The sequence below is a fragment of the Mobula birostris genome, chromosome 25 (genome assembly GCF_030028105.1).
Source record: "Mobula birostris isolate sMobBir1 chromosome 25, sMobBir1.hap1, whole genome shotgun sequence".
Taxonomy (NCBI): Eukaryota; Metazoa; Chordata; class Chondrichthyes; order Myliobatiformes; family Myliobatidae; genus Mobula; species Mobula birostris.
Window position 1 is genome coordinate 10604252 of NC_092394.1, and position 17957 is coordinate 10622208.

A 17957-nucleotide genomic window follows, 5' to 3' on the forward strand; every position below is an offset into this window, starting at 1 on the left:
GTGCTAAGCTGTGTTCACATCTCTCTCTGCAGTTTTTTTTTGGTATTTATTTAATTTCTTTCTTTCCTTCTTTCCTCCTTTGTTCCTTTCCTTCTTCCCTTCTTTCCTTCTTTTCTTTCCTTCTTTCCTTCTTTTCTTTCCCTGATAAATTCCATGATTTCAATCCTGACCTCACATTTTTTGGGCATTGACCTGTGAACTCTGAAATTGCACGTTTCTGTTACCCACGTGACTGTTCCTGACGAGCAGTGTGGACACGGTAGCTGATGGGTGACTCTGTGACTAATCTGCCCACTCCTTTCATTACAGGGGCTCAGCTTGCGCCAACCTCATTGCCCAATACTGCCAGATCGCCTTTCTGCTTGCCTACATCAGATGGAGGAAGTTGTATCTCCACATCTGGGGAGGTAACTCAGCCTCTCCAGAAACTCTCCCCACAGACTGACAGTGAGGGCTTCAGCAGAGGGTGGTGCCTGTCCTCCTTTGACCCTAGAAGGCTAACAGGAAATTGGATGGTCAAAATCAGGGGAGGGTTAACTAGACTGTGCACTTTCAAGGGCAAATGATTAATTATAAGTAGGAAACCATCCTCTGGGACAAGAGTCACAGAACGGGGCTGCTTAGAGTAAGCCAACACAGCTCAAAGGGCCAAGAGGCTTCCTCCTCTGCTCTAGTGGCTCTGTAAGAGGGAATGATCTGAAGTTGAAAGAGCCAGGCAGAAAACATCAGATTGTTACTGTATCCTGTCCGAGTCACTACCATCCGTCCTTAATAAAGTCTCAGATGTACAAGACTCCAGAGCCACAGCAATGTAGTCAAAGTGATGGATGTGGGTTCAATTGCAACAATTAAGAGAAGTTTTGATAGGTACATGGATGGGAGGGATGATAGGGTGAAGAGTGTGTTTGATAGGGTGAAGAGTGTGCTTGATAGGGTGAAGAGTGTGCTTGATAGGGTGAAGAGTGTGTTTGATAGGGTGAGGAGTGTGATAGGATGAAGAGTGAGTTTGATAGGGTGAAGAGTGTGATAGGGTGAGGAGTGTGTTTGATAGGGTGTGGAGTGTGTTTGATAGGGTGAGGAGTGTGATAGGATGAAGAGTGTGTTTGATAGGATGAAGTGTATTTTTGATAGGGTGAAGTGTGTGTTTGATAGGGTGAAGAGTGTGTTTGATAGGGTGAAGAGTGTGATAGGATGGAGAGTGTGTTTGATAGGGTGAAGTGTGTGTTTGATAGGGTGAGGAGTGTGTTTGATAGGGTGAGGAGTGTGTTTGATAGGATGAAGAGAGTGTTTGATAGGATGAAGAGTGTGATATGATGAGGAGTGTGTTGGATAGGATGAAGAGTGTTTTTGATAAGGTGAAGAGCGTGTTGGATAGGATGAAGAGTGTGTTTGATAGGATGAAGAGTGAGTTTGATAGGATGAAGATTGTGTTGGATAGGATGAAGAGTATTTTTGATAGGGTGAAGAGTGTGTTTGATATGATGAAGGGTGTGTTTGATAGGGTGAGACCAGGGTTGCCAAAGGGATAAGCTGCTGAAGATGTTGTGAGGGAATTTGAGTGAGATAGTGAGAGAGATATAGAGTTAGAGAGGGAGGTTGAGTGAAAAGGAGACAAAGAGTAGATAGACAGATGGATAGACTGATAGATAACTATACAGATAGATAGGCAGACAGATGCATAGATAAACAGACAGATAAATAGATAGACTGATAGAGAGATAGATAAGATGGACAGACAGATAGCTAGATGGATAGACAGATAGACAAACAGTCTGACAGATGAATAGATAGAAGATATGAACAAAAGAATGTAAAAGCAGTGAAATGCAGAAATGTAGAGACTTTCTGTCTCAACAAGTCCAGTGAACAAAGGGGAGAGAGAAGAGCTGAAGAAATATTGCAACAGTTTTGTTTACAAACACGGAAAGTGAGTACCCAAAGCTCCAGAAAGCTGTAACTTGCCCAGCCAGACCGTGTACTACCATTTCTTGGGGTTGTGTAGGGTGTTGCTATAACAATGCAGGAAGCCACAGGCTTGTAAGTCAGAGTAGCTGGGTGGAGGGGGGAAATAGAGAATTACACTGAGAGGCGTAGGGTTGCTCCACAAGGCTGAACACAAAGGTTTTGCAAAACAGTCACCCTTGTCCCTGTATGGCCTCTACAGTGTGATGAACTGTTATCTGACCTCAGAAAGACATGTTATGTTACTGTGGCTGACCGACAGTAAAGATTAACCTCGCCTGTGAAGCCCTCCTTTCGGGGACATAACTGGGATCTGGGGAGATGGGATAGAAGGGATTGATCTTCTGAAGACTTGATAGGCCGAATGCCTTCCTCCTGTGGCTTACTGTGGTTACGGGGCTGAGGAGTGATGAAGCATAGAGCAGGTCAAGAACTTCCTGGGACGAAGGCCTTTATGGGTCAGGGTGAAGGGTGAACAGGACCAGGCAAGTGTTAGGGCATGTGGTAGCAGAGGCTCAGGGGAAGGGAGGTGGAGGGGGAGCAGGGATGCATGACAACACCCAGGATTGGAAATGACAGGAGCATGGACGAGCCTACTCCGCCATTCCAGCCCAGCTGATTTATTATACCCCCTCGATCCCATTCTTCTGTCTTCTCCGTGAAACCTCTGACACCCTTAGTAATCAAGAACCTTTCAACCTCCACTTTAAACATACCCAATGATGGGCAGTTAAATGGTGGCTCAGCCTGCAAGAAATGGGTGTATGCGTGCACATGTGTGTGCATATGTGTGTTTGCGTATATTCCTGCTTGCATGCATTTGTGTGTGCATGCATGTGTGCATGTATGTTTGTGTGTGAGCATGCACAAATATGCGTGCATGTATATTTGAGTGTGCATGAGAGTAGGCTTGTGTGCATGTTTGTGTTTATGTGTGATTGTGTATATATGTATTTGTGTGTGTGTGTGTGTGTGTGTGTGTGTGTGTGTATGTATACACACTTCATGACCCAGTACAATGTCTTGCTTGTGTCCATAGGGTGGACAGTGGACTGCTTACAGGAGTGGGGCCCTTTCCTGCAACTGGCCATCCCCAGCATGGTCATGTTTTGCATTGAGCTCTGGGCTTATGAGATCGGGTCGTTCCTGGCAGGTAACCAACTCCAGGCCTGGGGGAGCGGTGCTCCAGTGCCTGATTCTCAATGTCCGCTGCAGAATTCCAGGGACTGTCAGATGCCAGAAGTCCTAACAGTGAGTGCCTCTCTCCCCCTTCTCTCCCAGGGCTGATTGACCAGGTTCAGCTTGGGGCACAAGCTGTTATTTTGCAGTTCTTAACGATCTTGTACATGGTAAGTATGCACCACATAGTTACCCCATCCCCCTCTCTCCCTCCAATGCTGGAAGTTCAGCCCTTCCCCCTCCCTCCCTCCATTCATCGTTCAGCCCCATCTACCCCCTCGCATTAGGAGGGGGGTTAAGAATTTACTTCTTGGAGAGTAGGAGACTGAGGGGAGATTTGAGAGGGGTATAAACAATGATGAGGGGTATAGATAGGGTGAATGCCTGCTGGATTTTTTCCACTGAGGTTAGCTGAGACTAGAACTAGAGGTTATGGGTTAAGGGTGAAAGGTGAAATATTTAAGGGGAGACTCCTTCACTCAGAGGATGGTGCAAGTGTGGAACAAGCTGCCAGCAGAAGTGGTGGATGCAGGTTTGATTTACATTTAGGGGAAGTTTGGACAGTACATGGATGGTTGTGTATGGAGGGCTATGATCTGGGTGCCGGCTGATGGGACTGGCTGCTGGAGGACACAGAGCTTTAGCTGTTCCTGTTTAAGATGAGTTGTCCTCCCGCCTTTCAGATTCACGTTGGCATTGGGATGGCAGCTGGGGTGCGTGTCGGGGTGGCATTGGGGGCAGGGCTCCCACAGCAAGCAAAGGTCTCCGCAATGACTGCTTTGGTTTGCACAGGTGAGTGGTGTGAAACTCCGACCTGGTGGCTCTGTGTGTGTGCGCGTGTGTGTGTGTATGCACACGTGTGTGAGAGAGATCACATGCATGTGCATGCACGCACACACACATCCATCGTTAAGGACCCCCATCACACAGGACAAGCCTTCTTTCCTCTCCTCAAGGAGGAAGTACAGGAGCCTGACGACTCACAATCCACACGTTAGGAACAGTATCTTCCCCTCTGCCATCAGATTTCTGAAAAGCAATGAACCCACGAACACTTCCTCAGTATTTATTACACTTTTTTGCACATTTAATTTATATATAAATATGCGTATTATTTATAGTATATTTGATGTATTGCACTGTGTGTTGCTGCAAAACAACACACTTCATGACATACTGTATGCAAGTGATAATAAACCTGATTCTGATTGTTGTGTGCAGGTGTAACCAGCCATACCTGACCCAGACGCATATTCTGACCATTTCATTACCTGCCTCCGCGATTCATAATTGTGTTCCTTACTCTGGCTCTCTGCACTACGTTCTCGCCTTACGCCAGATCCTTTCATCCCCATAATATCCAAACCTTCGTGTTCATTAACTGACCCCAGGCTGGGGTCCTTCAGAAGCCAGGCTGGCTGAGGGGCAACATGTTCACATTCCTGAGGGTCAAAGGTCTCCAGATGTGTTTTTTTACACAGAAAAATCTGATAGTTTCTTGTTTCAGATTTATTTGCTTGAATTTAAATTCCTCAGTTGTCATGGTGAGATTCGAACACATCTTCAGGTTAAAGCTCCAGAACTCTGTGGACTTAACCACAGCACTATTACACCCTCAGTAGCCACTTTATCAGGTACAGGAGTATACCTGGTACCATGGCTACAGGAGTGGAACCCAGTGTGATCTTCTGCTGCTGTAGCCCATCCACATTAAGGTTCAATGTGTTGTGCATTCAGAGATGCTCTTCTGCATACTACCGTTGTAACGTGTGGTTATTTGAGATACTGTCACCTTCTTGTCAGCTTGAACCAGTCTGGCCATTCTCCTCTGACCTCTCTCATTTACAAGGTGTTTTCACCTACAGAGCTGCATCTCAGTAGATTTTTTTGTTCATTGCACCATTCTCTGTAAACTCTACAAACTGTTGTGTATGAAAATCACCGGAGATCAGCAGTTTCTGAGATACGCAAACCACCCTGTCTGGCACCAACATTCCACAACGAAAGTCATTTAGATCACATTTCTTCCCCATTCTGATGTTTAGTCTGAACAACAACTGAACCTCTTGACCACATCTGCATGGTTTTATGCACTGAATTGCTGCCACATGATTGGCTGGTTAGATATTTGCATTAACAAGCAGGTGTACAGGTGTACCTAATAAAGTGTCCACTGAGTGTACAATGATGCTGTGGCTAAGTACACAGAGATTTGGATCAACACACATCAAAGTTGCTGGTGAACGCAGCAGGCCAGGCAGCATCTATAGGAAGAGGTACGGTCGACGTTTCGGGCCGAGACCCTTCGTCAGGACTAACTGAAGGAAGAGTTAGTAAGAGATTTGAAAGCGGGAGGGGGAGGGGGAGATCCAAAATGATAGGAGAAGACAGGAGGGGGAGGGATGGAGCCAAGAGCTGGACAGTTGATTGGCAAAAGGGATATGAGAGGGTCATGGGACAGGAGGCCCAGGGAGAAGGAAAAGGTGGGGGGTGGGGAAGCCCAGAGGATGGGCAATAACGAATGGGGTACGAGGGTCCCCCATCATTTTGGATCTCCCCCTCCCCCTCCCATTTTCAAATCTCTTACTAGCTCTTCCTTCAGTTAGTCCTGACGGAGGGTCTCAGCCTGAAACGTCGACTGTACCTCTTCCTAGAGATGCCATCTGGCCTGCTGCGTTCACCAGCAACTTTTATGTGTGTTGCTTGAAATTCCAGCATCTGCAAATTTCCTCGTGTTTGAGAGATTTGGATCATTGTATTTCTATCAGTCCATCTCTCTTTTCATTTGTTTCTCCCACTATCACCTCATCCCCCTTCCACCCCACTTCTCTCACTTCCTTTCTCCCTATAGAGGTGCGACATCACCTCGTGGCTCTTGAACTCAATGCCATGCCAACACACCACACACCTTCTTAACCACCCTATCAACGTTGAGGAATCTCTGGGCAGAGGATCCCTCTGTTCCTCCACACTGCTAAGAATAAAAATGCTTGAGAATCTGTTTATTTCCTTTAATTCTCTGTGTGCTCTTTGAACAGGGTGTGTGGCTCTAATTCTCATGGCCCTCCTGCTGTTGCTGAAGGACGTTATACCCAAAATCTTCACTAATGATCGGTACGTACAGCTTACCAAGAGGAAGGAGGGACAGGTGTGATGGAGAGTGTCCTGGGGCCACCCAGAGCCTTTCATGGTGTACAAAATGTCCTGGGAGTGCTGTAACTGTTGTAATATACACAGATGTTTGTGCTGATAATTCTTGTGTTAAGTTCCAGATCAAGTTTATACCATTCAACCATATACATGTATACAGCTAAATGAAACAATGCTCCTCTGAACTAAGGTGCAAAACACAGCGTGTATATCATTTGCAGCACATAAAATAATATTAACTCAAATATATTAACAGATTAAAAAAAGTAATCTGTAGATATACAAGTTAACAAAGTGCATACACAACATATAGTTAAATATACAACGGTATTACTGTTACTGGCGCTGTCATAACTAATATGTGCTGGGGCCTGTTTCAGCAGGCCTGCACAGACATGCATCTCTCAGTCTCCTCCCAGCTAATAGGAGTCACCTGCCGCTCATTTCTAACACACACAAAATGCTGGAGGAACTCAGCAGGCCAGGCACCATCTATGGAAAAAGGTATAGCCGACATTCCGGGCCGAAGCCCTTTGGCAGGTGCTCAGATTTCCAGTATCTGCAGATTTTCTCTTCTACTCTTTTCCACAGATGCTGCCTGGCCTGCTGAGTTCCTCCAGCGTTTTGTGTGTGTTGCTCGGATTTCCAGCGTCTGCAGATTTTCTCTTTGTTTGTGATTTGTCTCATTTCTAACTCATCACTTGCTGTCTATTTAAACCCAGCTCTTATCCACAGTCCTTTTCACCCAGTGAACCATCCGGACCCAACCAGTTGTTCCTAGCCTTTAGTCGCCTGTTGCATGTAGCATCTGTTCCCTCGAGTTTTGTGGCCCCTCGTGACTTGTTATTTTGCATCTGTTTTTTTTGTTGTAATTTTGTCCTATGAAATCATCGTTGAAAATTATGCTTTTTGTTATGTTTGTACTGACCGAAATAAATTTCATTCATTCATTCATTCATCTATGTATTATTAAAGTTATCTCACACCGCTGAATCATCTCTGCTGCTCTGCTTTTGGGTCAGGCTTCCTCTACATTCCCTGATATGTTTCACCATGAACACAGCATCAAGCTGAACACCTTCTTGATCCCCTTAACCAGATCCAGAATGCTGACGTTACACGTCCTGGTGCAGAGTGATTTGTTTCTGTCAGCTCCCCTCTCATTCTTCCAAACTCTAGAGAGTACAGGAAACAACAGAGACTGCAGATACCGGAGTCTCAAAATGCCGGAGACACTCAGTGGGTCAGGTGGCATCTGTGAAGGAAAGTGGCAAGTTGACATTTCATGTCATGACTCTTCATCAGGTCTCCCTCAAATATCCATCATCCAGATCCCAACATCCCAAAATCCCATCACCTCAACGTCCTCTGCTCCTGTCAGATTGACTAGCTTGCTCTCCACTCCACATTGACAAATGCAGTACCATGGAAACATCTTAGGCACCCTAGCTACATATATACATAATATACATAAAAGAATGTATATATTTTTATGTACACTCTTTTAGGAGCCATGTATCTATTTTCTGTTTGCATTGTATTTTGTGTTGTGCATTCATTATGGGTTTCAATAATTTGATACATGGGTTGGGGCACGGTAGAAGCAAATGAGTATAGTTATGTATTTATGCTTTGTCCTAGTTAGTTAGTTTAGTTGATGGGGTGCGAGCCGGGGATGATTTTTTTTTTTGTTGATTGCTAATTACTCTAATTCCGGTATATTGTTAATTTAGTTTTGTAAGATTTTCATCGCTACAAGATCATTCGTCTTTGCTGGTTTCGTAATAACTTTTTTCAGCTTGGAACTCAGTCATTCGTCAATGCGTCATACAGTGTCAATTCCCTCAATGAAAATCAGCCGCTTTGCTTTGTTTTCAAGTAGCTGCTACAGTGCCTAAGACTTTTGCACCATGCGATAAAGAGTTAAAAAAATTCCAACAAATTTGACATTAAGTTTTCTTCTCCTAACCCACGTTGACTCTGCCCACTCCGGCTATTATTCCTTAAGTGTCCGGTTGCTTACAACATAATAGATTTCCTTGTTATTCATTGGAGGGGGCGAGGGAGGAAGAATGGGAGTCATGGGGGGGGGAGCAAGTCTGCCTTCATGTTGAAGGCTGTTGGTAGTGGGCAGGAGTGGAAATGCAGGGCTAAGGAGAACGTTAAACAGATTTTATTGTTGCTGCAGGAAGTTATCATAGTCATAGTCATACTTTATTGATCCCAGGGGGGAAATTGGTTTTCGTTACAGTTGCTCCATAAATAATAAATAGTAATAGAACCATAAATAGTTAAATAGTAATATGTAAATTATGCCAGTAAATTATGAAATAAGTCCAGGACCAGCCTATTGGCTCAGGATGTCTGACCCTCCAAGGGAGGAGTTGTAAAGTTTGATGGGCACAGGCAGGAATGACTTCCTATGACGCTCTGTGCTGCATCTCGGTGGAATGAGTCTCTGGCTGAATGTACCCCTGTGCCCAACCAGTACATTATGTAGTGGATGGGAAACATTGGCCAAGATGGCATGCAACTTGGACAGCATCCTCTTTTCAGACACCACCATCAGAGAGTCCAGTTCCATCCCCACAACATCACTGGCCTTACGAATGAGTTTGTTGATTCTGTTGGTGTCTGCCACCCTCAGCCTGCTGCCCCAGCACACAACAACAAACATGATAGTACTGGCCACCACAGACTCGTAGAACATCCTCAGCATCGTCTGGCAGGTGTTAAAGGACCTCAATCTCCTCAGGAAATAGAGATGGCTCTGACCCTTCTTCATCCTCAGTGTTCTTTGACCAGTCCAGTTTATTGTCAATTCGTATCCCCACGTATTTGTAATCCTCCACCATGTCCACAGTGTTATTGAAAGTGCCTGAAGCTAAAACCTATGGACTTACTTTCTCAATATTTATTGTTTATTTATTTATTATTATTGTTTCTTTCTTTTTGTATTGCACAGTTTGTTGACTTTTGCACAGTGATTGAATGCCCGAGTTGGTGCGGTCTTTCATTGATTCTATTATGGTTATTCTATCATGGATTTATTAAGTATGGCCGCAAAAAAAAAAGAATCTCAGGGTTGGATCTGGTGACGTGTGTGAACTCTGAACTTTGAACTTTAAAACTTTATCCTTAACAGGCAAATTATTGATCTGGTTTCGAGCATAATACCGATCCTAGCTCCTTTCCACCTGTGCGATGCCATAGGCACGGTAAGTCACTCACATGCCTTATGTTGCGGAGTATTTACCACAGGGGTAAAGTCTGTTCTGGGCTGAGTGAGATGGGAGGTGACCATGCCCGATCCCAGGACAAGTGCTCCCCTCACTGGCTAGAATACAAAAGAGTCCAGTAACAGAGCACACCCCAAGTCCCGGCTTTTTGTGTTTGCCCAAGACTCCTGAAACTTTCCAGTAGTGACTAGAGAGAGATGTTGGCGGTGTGGTGTAGGACTGCCAGCACTGGGTGAATTGGTTTATGATTGTCACGTGTGCTGAGGTACAGTGAAAAACTGTTTTGTGTTCCATCCAGATAGATAATTTCATTGCACTAGTACACTGAGACAGCACGAGGGATAATTATAACAGAATGCAGAATTACAGTTACCCAGAAAGTGCAGTGCAGGTAGACGATAAGGTGCAAGACTTCTTGCATCTCCTTGGACGGCAAGTTTCATGGCATTTTGCCACATTCACGGCTCTACCCCAACATACACTTCCTTGGAACACATTGGGCGGCACAGTAGCGTAATGCTACCGCTCACCAACTACCCAGGTTCTATTCCCACCGCCGTCCGCGTGCATTTCCTCCCACATTCCAAAGACGCACGGGTTAGTAGGCTAATTGGTCACGTGGTTGTAACTGGGGTCGGGGGTCGTTGTATCTCTGAATAAACAAATAAAATGCAAAATATTTCATGCTTATACAGTTCTAAGAGGACCAAAGTTCAACCTTTGAAAACTACTATTCTAAATCTAAACAACAGGAATTCTGCAGATGCTGGAAATTCAAGCAACACACATCAAAGTTGCTGGTGAACGCAGCAGGCCAAGCAGCATCTGTAGGAAGAGGTGCAGTCGACGTTTCAGGCCCAGACCCTTCGTCAGGACTAACTGCATTCACCAGCAACTTTGATGTGTGATTCTAAATCTAAATATTGTTATGGCTCACTGGTGAAAACAGTCCTCTGGGATATGAGTGCACTGATGTGGGTGGTGAATCTGTAGAATGCATTGCCACAGATGGCTGTGGAGGCCAAGTCTTTGTGTAGTGGAGGTTGATAGCTTCTTTATTAGTAAGGGTGTCAAAGGTTACAGGGAGGAAGCAGGAGAATGGTGTTGAGAGGGACAGTAAATCAGCCTTGATCAATTTCACCCTGAATATTAAGGTCAAAACTTTTGCCTTCCCGCAGGGAGTTGCCAGTGGGATCATCCGAGGAATTGGAATGCAGAAGATCGGAGCTATTGCTAATCTAGTGGTGTACTATGTCATTGGGATCCCTGTTGGAATTTCATTGATGTTTGCTGCAAAGCTCGGAATTCTCGGTGAGGAGTTGAACTTAAATGCCCCATGTTCCCAGAACCCTTTATAAAATCAACCAGGGGAGTGGGGGTTGTGCCATGGTTACGCGATGTTCCACGGCTAGATGTAGTCAGGCATACACTCTCCTGAGAAACAAACTGAGCTGTGAGCTGTATGTAGGTGGGTTGGCCTATTGCTCCGCGTGGTTTAGCTGTGGCACCTTTGGAAAATGGTGTTGGAGCCTGGGGAATCCAGGAGATGCCAATGTTAATTAAAATCGGACTCAGATTCATTTACCTATCAAATGTACATGAAAATATACAGGGAAATGCATCGTTTGTATTCACAAGCAACACAACCTAACGATGTGCTGGGGCAACCCGCAAGAGTCATCAAGCATTCCAGTGCCAACATAACATACCCACAAGGAACAACGAAAGATAAACAACAACAAAACAATAATAGCAAAACAAGCCTCTTCCCCACCCCCTCTGACACACACACAAACAGTCCTCCGGCCCAAGGACAGGCCACGCCCAGGCCTCCAGCCTCCAGTGGACTCATGCGCGTGCAGACTTCGGATCTTCCACTTCCCCTGTGGACTCACGGACCCGCAGACCTCGGACTTTGGACGCCAGACCTTGACTTCCAGACTCGGTATCAACCCTAGGACCCTTCACTGATGGGACCCTGAACTCCACTGATGCTGGCATTCTGAACTCTAGGTCTCAAACTCCAGACTGGCTAACTCGCTGACCTAGGGGGCCACTGGCCCTCGTGCCTTCTGCCAGCATGGACCTCCAATCCCAGTACCTGCTGAGCTGGGGTCCACCAGCCCTTGCCCTCGCTGCTTTTTGCCCACAGCCCTTGCTGGCCCGATATCCATCCACAGATGTTCTAAGTCGCACATCACATCAATAGCCTTCAAACGTGGTATGCAGAGTGGAGGCATAGTCTGAAATTTGACTCCCCCACATCCCTGACTCTAAATCCTAACCTGACCCATAACTCCCTGTGCTGTCCCCAAAGCCATTCTTACAAACCAAAAAAAATACATCCACGTCTGAGCTGAGACCTCGATGCTTGGCACCATCTTGACCAGAAGTCCATCTTAGAAAACCCATCATACTATCCCATCGCCTTGTCCTGAAAGCAGAATGGAATAGTTAGCACTTTCTTGAATGAGTTCACATTCAACAGCAACTTGGCAAGCAGCTCAGCATGTTAACATAGAACATAGAATAGTACAGCACAGTACAGGCCCTTCGGCCCACAATATTGTGCCGACCCTCAAACACTGCTTCCCATATAAGCCCCCACCTTAAATTCCTCCATATACCTGTCTAGTGGTCTGTTAAATTTCACTAGTGTATCTGCCTCCACCACTGACTCAGGCAGTGCATTCCACGCACCAACCACTCTGAGTAAAAAACCTTCCTCTAATATCCCCCTTGAACTTCCCACCCCTTACCTTAAAGCCATGTCCCCTTGTATTGAGCAGTGGTGCCCTGGGGAAGAGGCGCTACCTATCCACTCTATCTATTCCTCTTATTATCTTGTACACCTCTATCATGTATCCTCTCATCCTCCTTCTCTCCAAAGAGTAAAGCCCTAGCTCCCTTAATCTCTGATCATAATGCATACTCTCTAAACCAGGCAGCATCCTGGTAAATCTCCTCTGTACCCTTTCCAATGCTTCCACATCTGTTCTATAGTGAGGCGACCAGAACTGGACACAGTACTCCAAGCAACACACATCAAAGTTGCTGGTGAATGCAACAACACAGGCAGCATCTCTAGGAAGAGGTACAGTTGACGTTTCGGGCCGAGACCCTTCGTCAGGTCTTCCTAGGGATGCTGCCTGGCCTGCTGTGTTCACCAGCAACTTTGATGTGTGTTGCTTGAATTTCCAGCATCTGCAGAATTCCTCGTGTTTACAGTACAGTACTCCAAGTGTGGCCTAACCAGAGTTAATGTCCAGTCCACCACTGTAAGCATTCACTCTTTCTCCAGTGATGCTATAGGTTCCATCAGGTGCTCTGTAGTCACTTACCATCCCCTTAGCCAGTGAACTACCATTTCTAGAAGGACAAGGCTAGCACCTCCTTGTTTTCATCACTGACTTGGAAATTATTGGCTATTCCTGGGCTACATGCTTCTGTCCGAGGTGGGTCCTGCTCTGACAAGTCAACTCTTTTTCTTTCTCACTGATGCTGTCTGACCCACTGAGTTTCCCCCAACATTTTGTGTGTGTTAATTTGGACTTCCAGCATCTGCAGAATCTCGTGTGTTTATGATTTCCAAGCAATGTTGTCTTTGTATCAGATTCTTGATTATGCACCCTCAGCCAACACTCATCCCTTCCCTGAAGTTAATTGCCCATGGAGCTTCACGGCTGTCATCAGCTGCACATGGCAGGGCACTAATGGGTCACCCGATCACTCCTAACCCACATCTGGGATCCACCTCCTTGCAGTATTAGAGCACTGCAGCATAGAAATAAGCCCTTCAGCCCATCTAGTCCAGGCTAGCCTGGTCTTCTGCCTAGTCCCACCTACCTACACTCAACCATATCCTCTCATCCATGTACCAATCCAGACTTCTCTTAAATATGACAATTGAACCTATCATTTCCACTGGCAATTCATTCCACACTCACACCATCCTCTGAGTGAAGAAGTTTCCCTCAAATTCCACTTAAATGTATCACCTTTCCCCCTGAACCTATGAACTAGTGTCACCCAACGTGAGGGGGAAAAATCTGCAGGTATTCACCCAAATTCTACTCCTCATAATTTTGTATACCTCTATAGGATCTCTCTTCATTCTTCCTGTGCTCCAGGGAATAAACTCATAACCTATTCATGTGTCAGCAACATCCTTGTACATTCTCTCTGCATTCTTTTGAGCTTATTGATATCTTCCCTGTAGGTTGTCTACCTTTTCCAGTAAACGTGCTTGCCAACTGAGCTCTTCCTGTTTCTTCCAGGCCTTTGGGTGGGATTGGCCATCAGTACCTTTCTGCTGTCTGTTTTCGCCTTGACGGTCATCTTCAGGATGGATTGGACTACAGCGGCAGAAGAGGCAAGAGCTGGTTTACTGGTGTGTCAGTAGTTCCTGTACTTGGTGACTGCGTGACGTAGAGGGGGAAGGAAGGGAGTCGGCACGGCTCGTCCTGTTGAGTTGGCGTTGAGCATGTTGTGGGAGAATCAGTGGTAGTTCTACTGAAGCTCTGCCCACACTACCCTGAGCTTGTACACAGGAGGGAGAGGCATTTCCTGTCTGAGGGTTGATGCACTACATAACCAATGAGACAATTATGCGGCAGCTTCAATGTTGCAGCTTTAAGGATACTTCTAGGGAGGGGTGCCAAGACAGGAACAGGCTCCAAGCAAAGACAAAGGGCAAAGACCAATATTGTGAACTGTGAGATATCTTTTAGAGAGGGAATTCTGCAAAACAGGATTAATTACAGAATTTAGGGACCTGAATCCGCAACCAATAGACTCACTTCTACAACTTACATTCCCAGTATTAGTTATTTACTTTTTAAAATTATTTGCACGATTTTTCTTCTTTCGCACATCAGTTGTTTATCAGTCTTTGTTTCTGTATTCATTCAGTCATTCCTTATGTGCTGTGTCGTATGACGTGGGCGATCATGGTCTTTCCATGACCATGATTGTTCTTGGCAAATTTTTCTACAGAAGTGGTTTGCCATTGCCTGCTTCCGGGCAGTGACTTTACACTGTCTCAGGTACCCTAGCTATATATATATATATATATATATATATATATATGTGTGTGTGTTAGACTTTTGCACGGTACTGTACCTCATTGTGGCTCTCGCACTTTATTTGTCTACTCACATTACACTCTCTCTGTGACGGTAACACTATATTCTGCAATATGTTTTCTGTGTACTACCTCAATGTAATTAAGGATGGTGTGATCTGTCTGGATTGGCATGCACAACTAAAGCTTTTCATTGTTCATCAGTCATCATTATGTGCCATGTCATATGACGTGGGCGATGATGGTCTTTATGACAATGATTGTTCTTGGCAAACGTTTCTATAGAAGTGGTTTGCCATCGCCTTCTTCAGGGCAGTGTCTTTACAGGATGGATGATGCCAGTCATTATCAATACCCTTCAGGTGTCAGTGGTCACATAACCAGGACTTGTGATATACACCAGATGCTCATACGACCATTCACCACCTGCTCCCTTGGCCTCATGTGGCTCCGATCAGGGGGGCTAAGCAGGCGCTACACCTTTCCCATTGGGTGACCTACAGGCTAGCGGAGGGAGGGAGCACCTTACACCTCCTTTGGTGGAGATGTATCTCCACCCATGTTTATGCATAAGGCATTTGCTAGTCTTGCGAGACCATGGATCTGTGCCTGGAAAGTCTTCACTCTCCAGGGCGCAGGCCTGGGCAAGGTTGTATGGAAGACCAGCAGTTGCCCATGCTGCAAGTCTCCCCTCTCCACGATACCGATGTTGTCCAAGGGAAGGGCAAGGGCCGATACAACTTGGCACCAGTGTCGTCACACAGCACTGTGTGGTTAAGTGCCTTGCTCAAGGACACAACACGCTGCCTCATCTGAGGCTCGAACTCACGACCTTGAGGTCGCTAGTCCAATGCCTTAACCACTTGGCCACCTGCCCACATATGTCAAAGTTGCTGGTGAACGCAGCAGGCCAGGCAGCATCTGTAGGAAGAGGTGCAGTCGACGTTTCAGGCCGAGACCCTTCGTCAGGACTAACTGAAGGAAGAGTGAGTAAGGGATTTGAAAGTTGGAGGGGGAGGGGGAGATCCAAAATGATAGGAGAAGACAGGAGGGGGAGGGATAGAGCCAAGAGCTGGACAGGTGATAGGCAAAAGGGGATACGAGAGGATCATGGGACAGGAGGTCCGGGGAGAAAGACAAGGGGGGGGACCCAGAGGATGGGCAAGAGGTATATTCAGAGAGACAGAGGGAGAAAAAGGAGAGTGAGAGAAAGAATGTGTGCATAAAAATGAGTAACAGATGGGGTACGAGGGGGAGGTGGGGCCTTAGCAGAAGTTAGAGAAGTCGATGTTCATGCCATCAGGTTGGAGGCTACCCAGACGGAATATAAGGTGTTGTTCCTCCAACCTGAGTGTGGCTTCATCTTTACAGTAGAGGAGGCCATGGATGGACATGTCAGAATGGGAATGGGATGTGGAATTAAAATGTGTGGCCACTGGGAGATCCTGCTTTCTCTGGCGGACAGAGCGTAGATGTTCAGCAAAGCGGTCTCCCAGTCTGCGTCGGGTCTCGCCAATATATAAAAGGCCACATCGGGAGCACCGGACGCAGTATATCACCCCAGTCGACTCACAGGTGAAGTGTTGCCTCACCTGGAAGGACTGTTTGGGGCCCTGAATGGTGGTAAGGGAGGAAGTGTAAGGGCATGTGTAGCACTTGTTCCGCTTACACGGATAAGTGCCAGGAGGGAGATCAGTGGGGAGGGATGGGGGGGACGAATGGACAAGGGGGTTGTGTAGGGAGCGATCCCTGCGGAATGCAGGGGGGGGGGAAGGAAAGATGTGCTTAGTGGTGAGATCCCATTGGAGGTGGCGGAAGTTACGGACAATAATATGTTGGACCCGGAGGTTGGTGGGGTGGTAGGTGAGGACCAGGGGAACCCTATTCCTAGTGGGGTGGTGAGAGGATGGAGTGAGAGCAGATGTACGTGAAATGGAGAAGATGCGTTTAAGAGCAGAGTTGATAGTGGAGGATAGTGGAGGCTAAGGCCCCACCTCCCCCTCGTACCCCATCTGTTACTCATTTTTATGCACACATTCTTTCTCTCACTCTCCTTTTTCTCCCTCTGTCCCTCTGAATATACCTCTTGCCCATCCTCTGGGTCCCCCCCCCCCATGTCTTTCTTCCCGGACCTCCTGTCCCATGATCCTCTCGTATCCCCTTTTGCCAATCACCTGTCCAGCTCTTGGCTCTATCCCTCCCCCTCCTGTCTTCTCCTATCATTTTGGATCTCCCCCTCCCCCTCCAACTTTCAAATCCCTTACTCACTCTTCCTTCAGTTAGTCCTGACGAAGGGTCTCGGCCTGAAACATCGACTGCACCTCTTCCTAGAGATGCTGCCTGGCCTGCTGCATTCACCAGCAACTTTTATGTGTGTTGCTTGAATTTCCAGCATCTGCAGAATTCCTGTTGTTTGCCCACATATGCATAGTTTATCCATAAATTCTATTGAATCACTTTATTTTCCTGTAAATGCCTGCAAGAAAATGAATCTCAGGGTAGTATATGGTGACATTTACATAGTTTGTTAATAAAGTTACTTTGGCTTTGACTTTGAAGGCAAGGCTACTACAGTGGAGCAATGAAACGTGGGAATATTTAATCAGCTGAAGCAGGAGGGTCCAGCGATTTCAGGAGAATTGTAGTGTAATAAATCATCACAGGAGTAATTCATTGGTTCAGTGCGATCTCAGGCCCCTTTAGGAGTTAGGTGATAGGAAAGAACATGGTCAGGGAGATAGAGGCAGTTTAAAGAGCATTTGGAGAGAGGGTGAGGGAAGAGATCAGGTTTACATCGGGAACTCCAAAGCATGAGAATCAGAGTCAGGTTTAGTATCACTGACATATGACAAATAAATTATTAATAATATTAATTATGAATATATAATTTAATTAGTTCACAAAGAGAACAAAAAATAGGAAGGTGAGTTCTCAATGGTGGGTTCATTGTCCATTCAGAATTCTGATGGTGGAGGAGAAGAAGCTGTCCCTAAAATCTTGAGAGTTTGTCTTCAAGCTCCTGTGCCTCCCCCCGATGGCCGGGGAAGCTCGCGGAAGAGGGATTAAGAGTCGTGCATGAGGCTGGAACTGGGGGAGTGCAGGGTTCTCAGGGTGGGGTTTAGTACTCCCCCACCCTGGGGTCTAACAGCTGTGCGCGTTTGCATTTCAAGGCTACACAGTTGACTCTAGAGACCGTACTGGGATAGACCTGGCCTTATCCTGTGGTTAGCTGCCTGACACCTAGACCAATGTGACCCTGGTACCTGTTCGATAGGAAGGGCGACTGTGTGTGGGGCAGAGGCCAGGGATGTCAGCAGATGCAGGGCCAGGAGCGGTTGTGAGGG

General features: G+C 46.3%; 1 protein-coding gene across 5 annotated transcripts in view; it reads left to right on the top strand.

Moving 5' to 3' along the window:
- Positions 1–17957, top strand: part of LOC140187558 (multidrug and toxin extrusion protein 1-like) — a 40656-nt gene that overhangs the window by 16920 nt on the left and 5779 nt on the right. For 3 of the 5 annotated variants that reach the window (XM_072242963.1, XM_072242960.1, XM_072242962.1), the window contains 8 exons: positions 310–407; positions 3002–3115; positions 3244–3311; positions 3825–3933; positions 6180–6255; positions 9437–9509; positions 10709–10841; positions 13808–13920. In XM_072242963.1, the coding sequence (XP_072099064.1) occupies positions 310–407; positions 3002–3115; positions 3244–3311; positions 3825–3933; positions 6180–6255; positions 9437–9509; positions 10709–10841; positions 13808–13920 (784 nt within the window). The remainder of the gene's footprint in view (positions 1–309; positions 408–3001; positions 3116–3243; positions 3312–3824; positions 3934–6179; positions 6256–9436; positions 9510–10708; positions 10842–13807; positions 13921–17957) is intronic. The other 2 variants (XM_072242961.1, XM_072242964.1) reach the window with 2 other exon arrangements.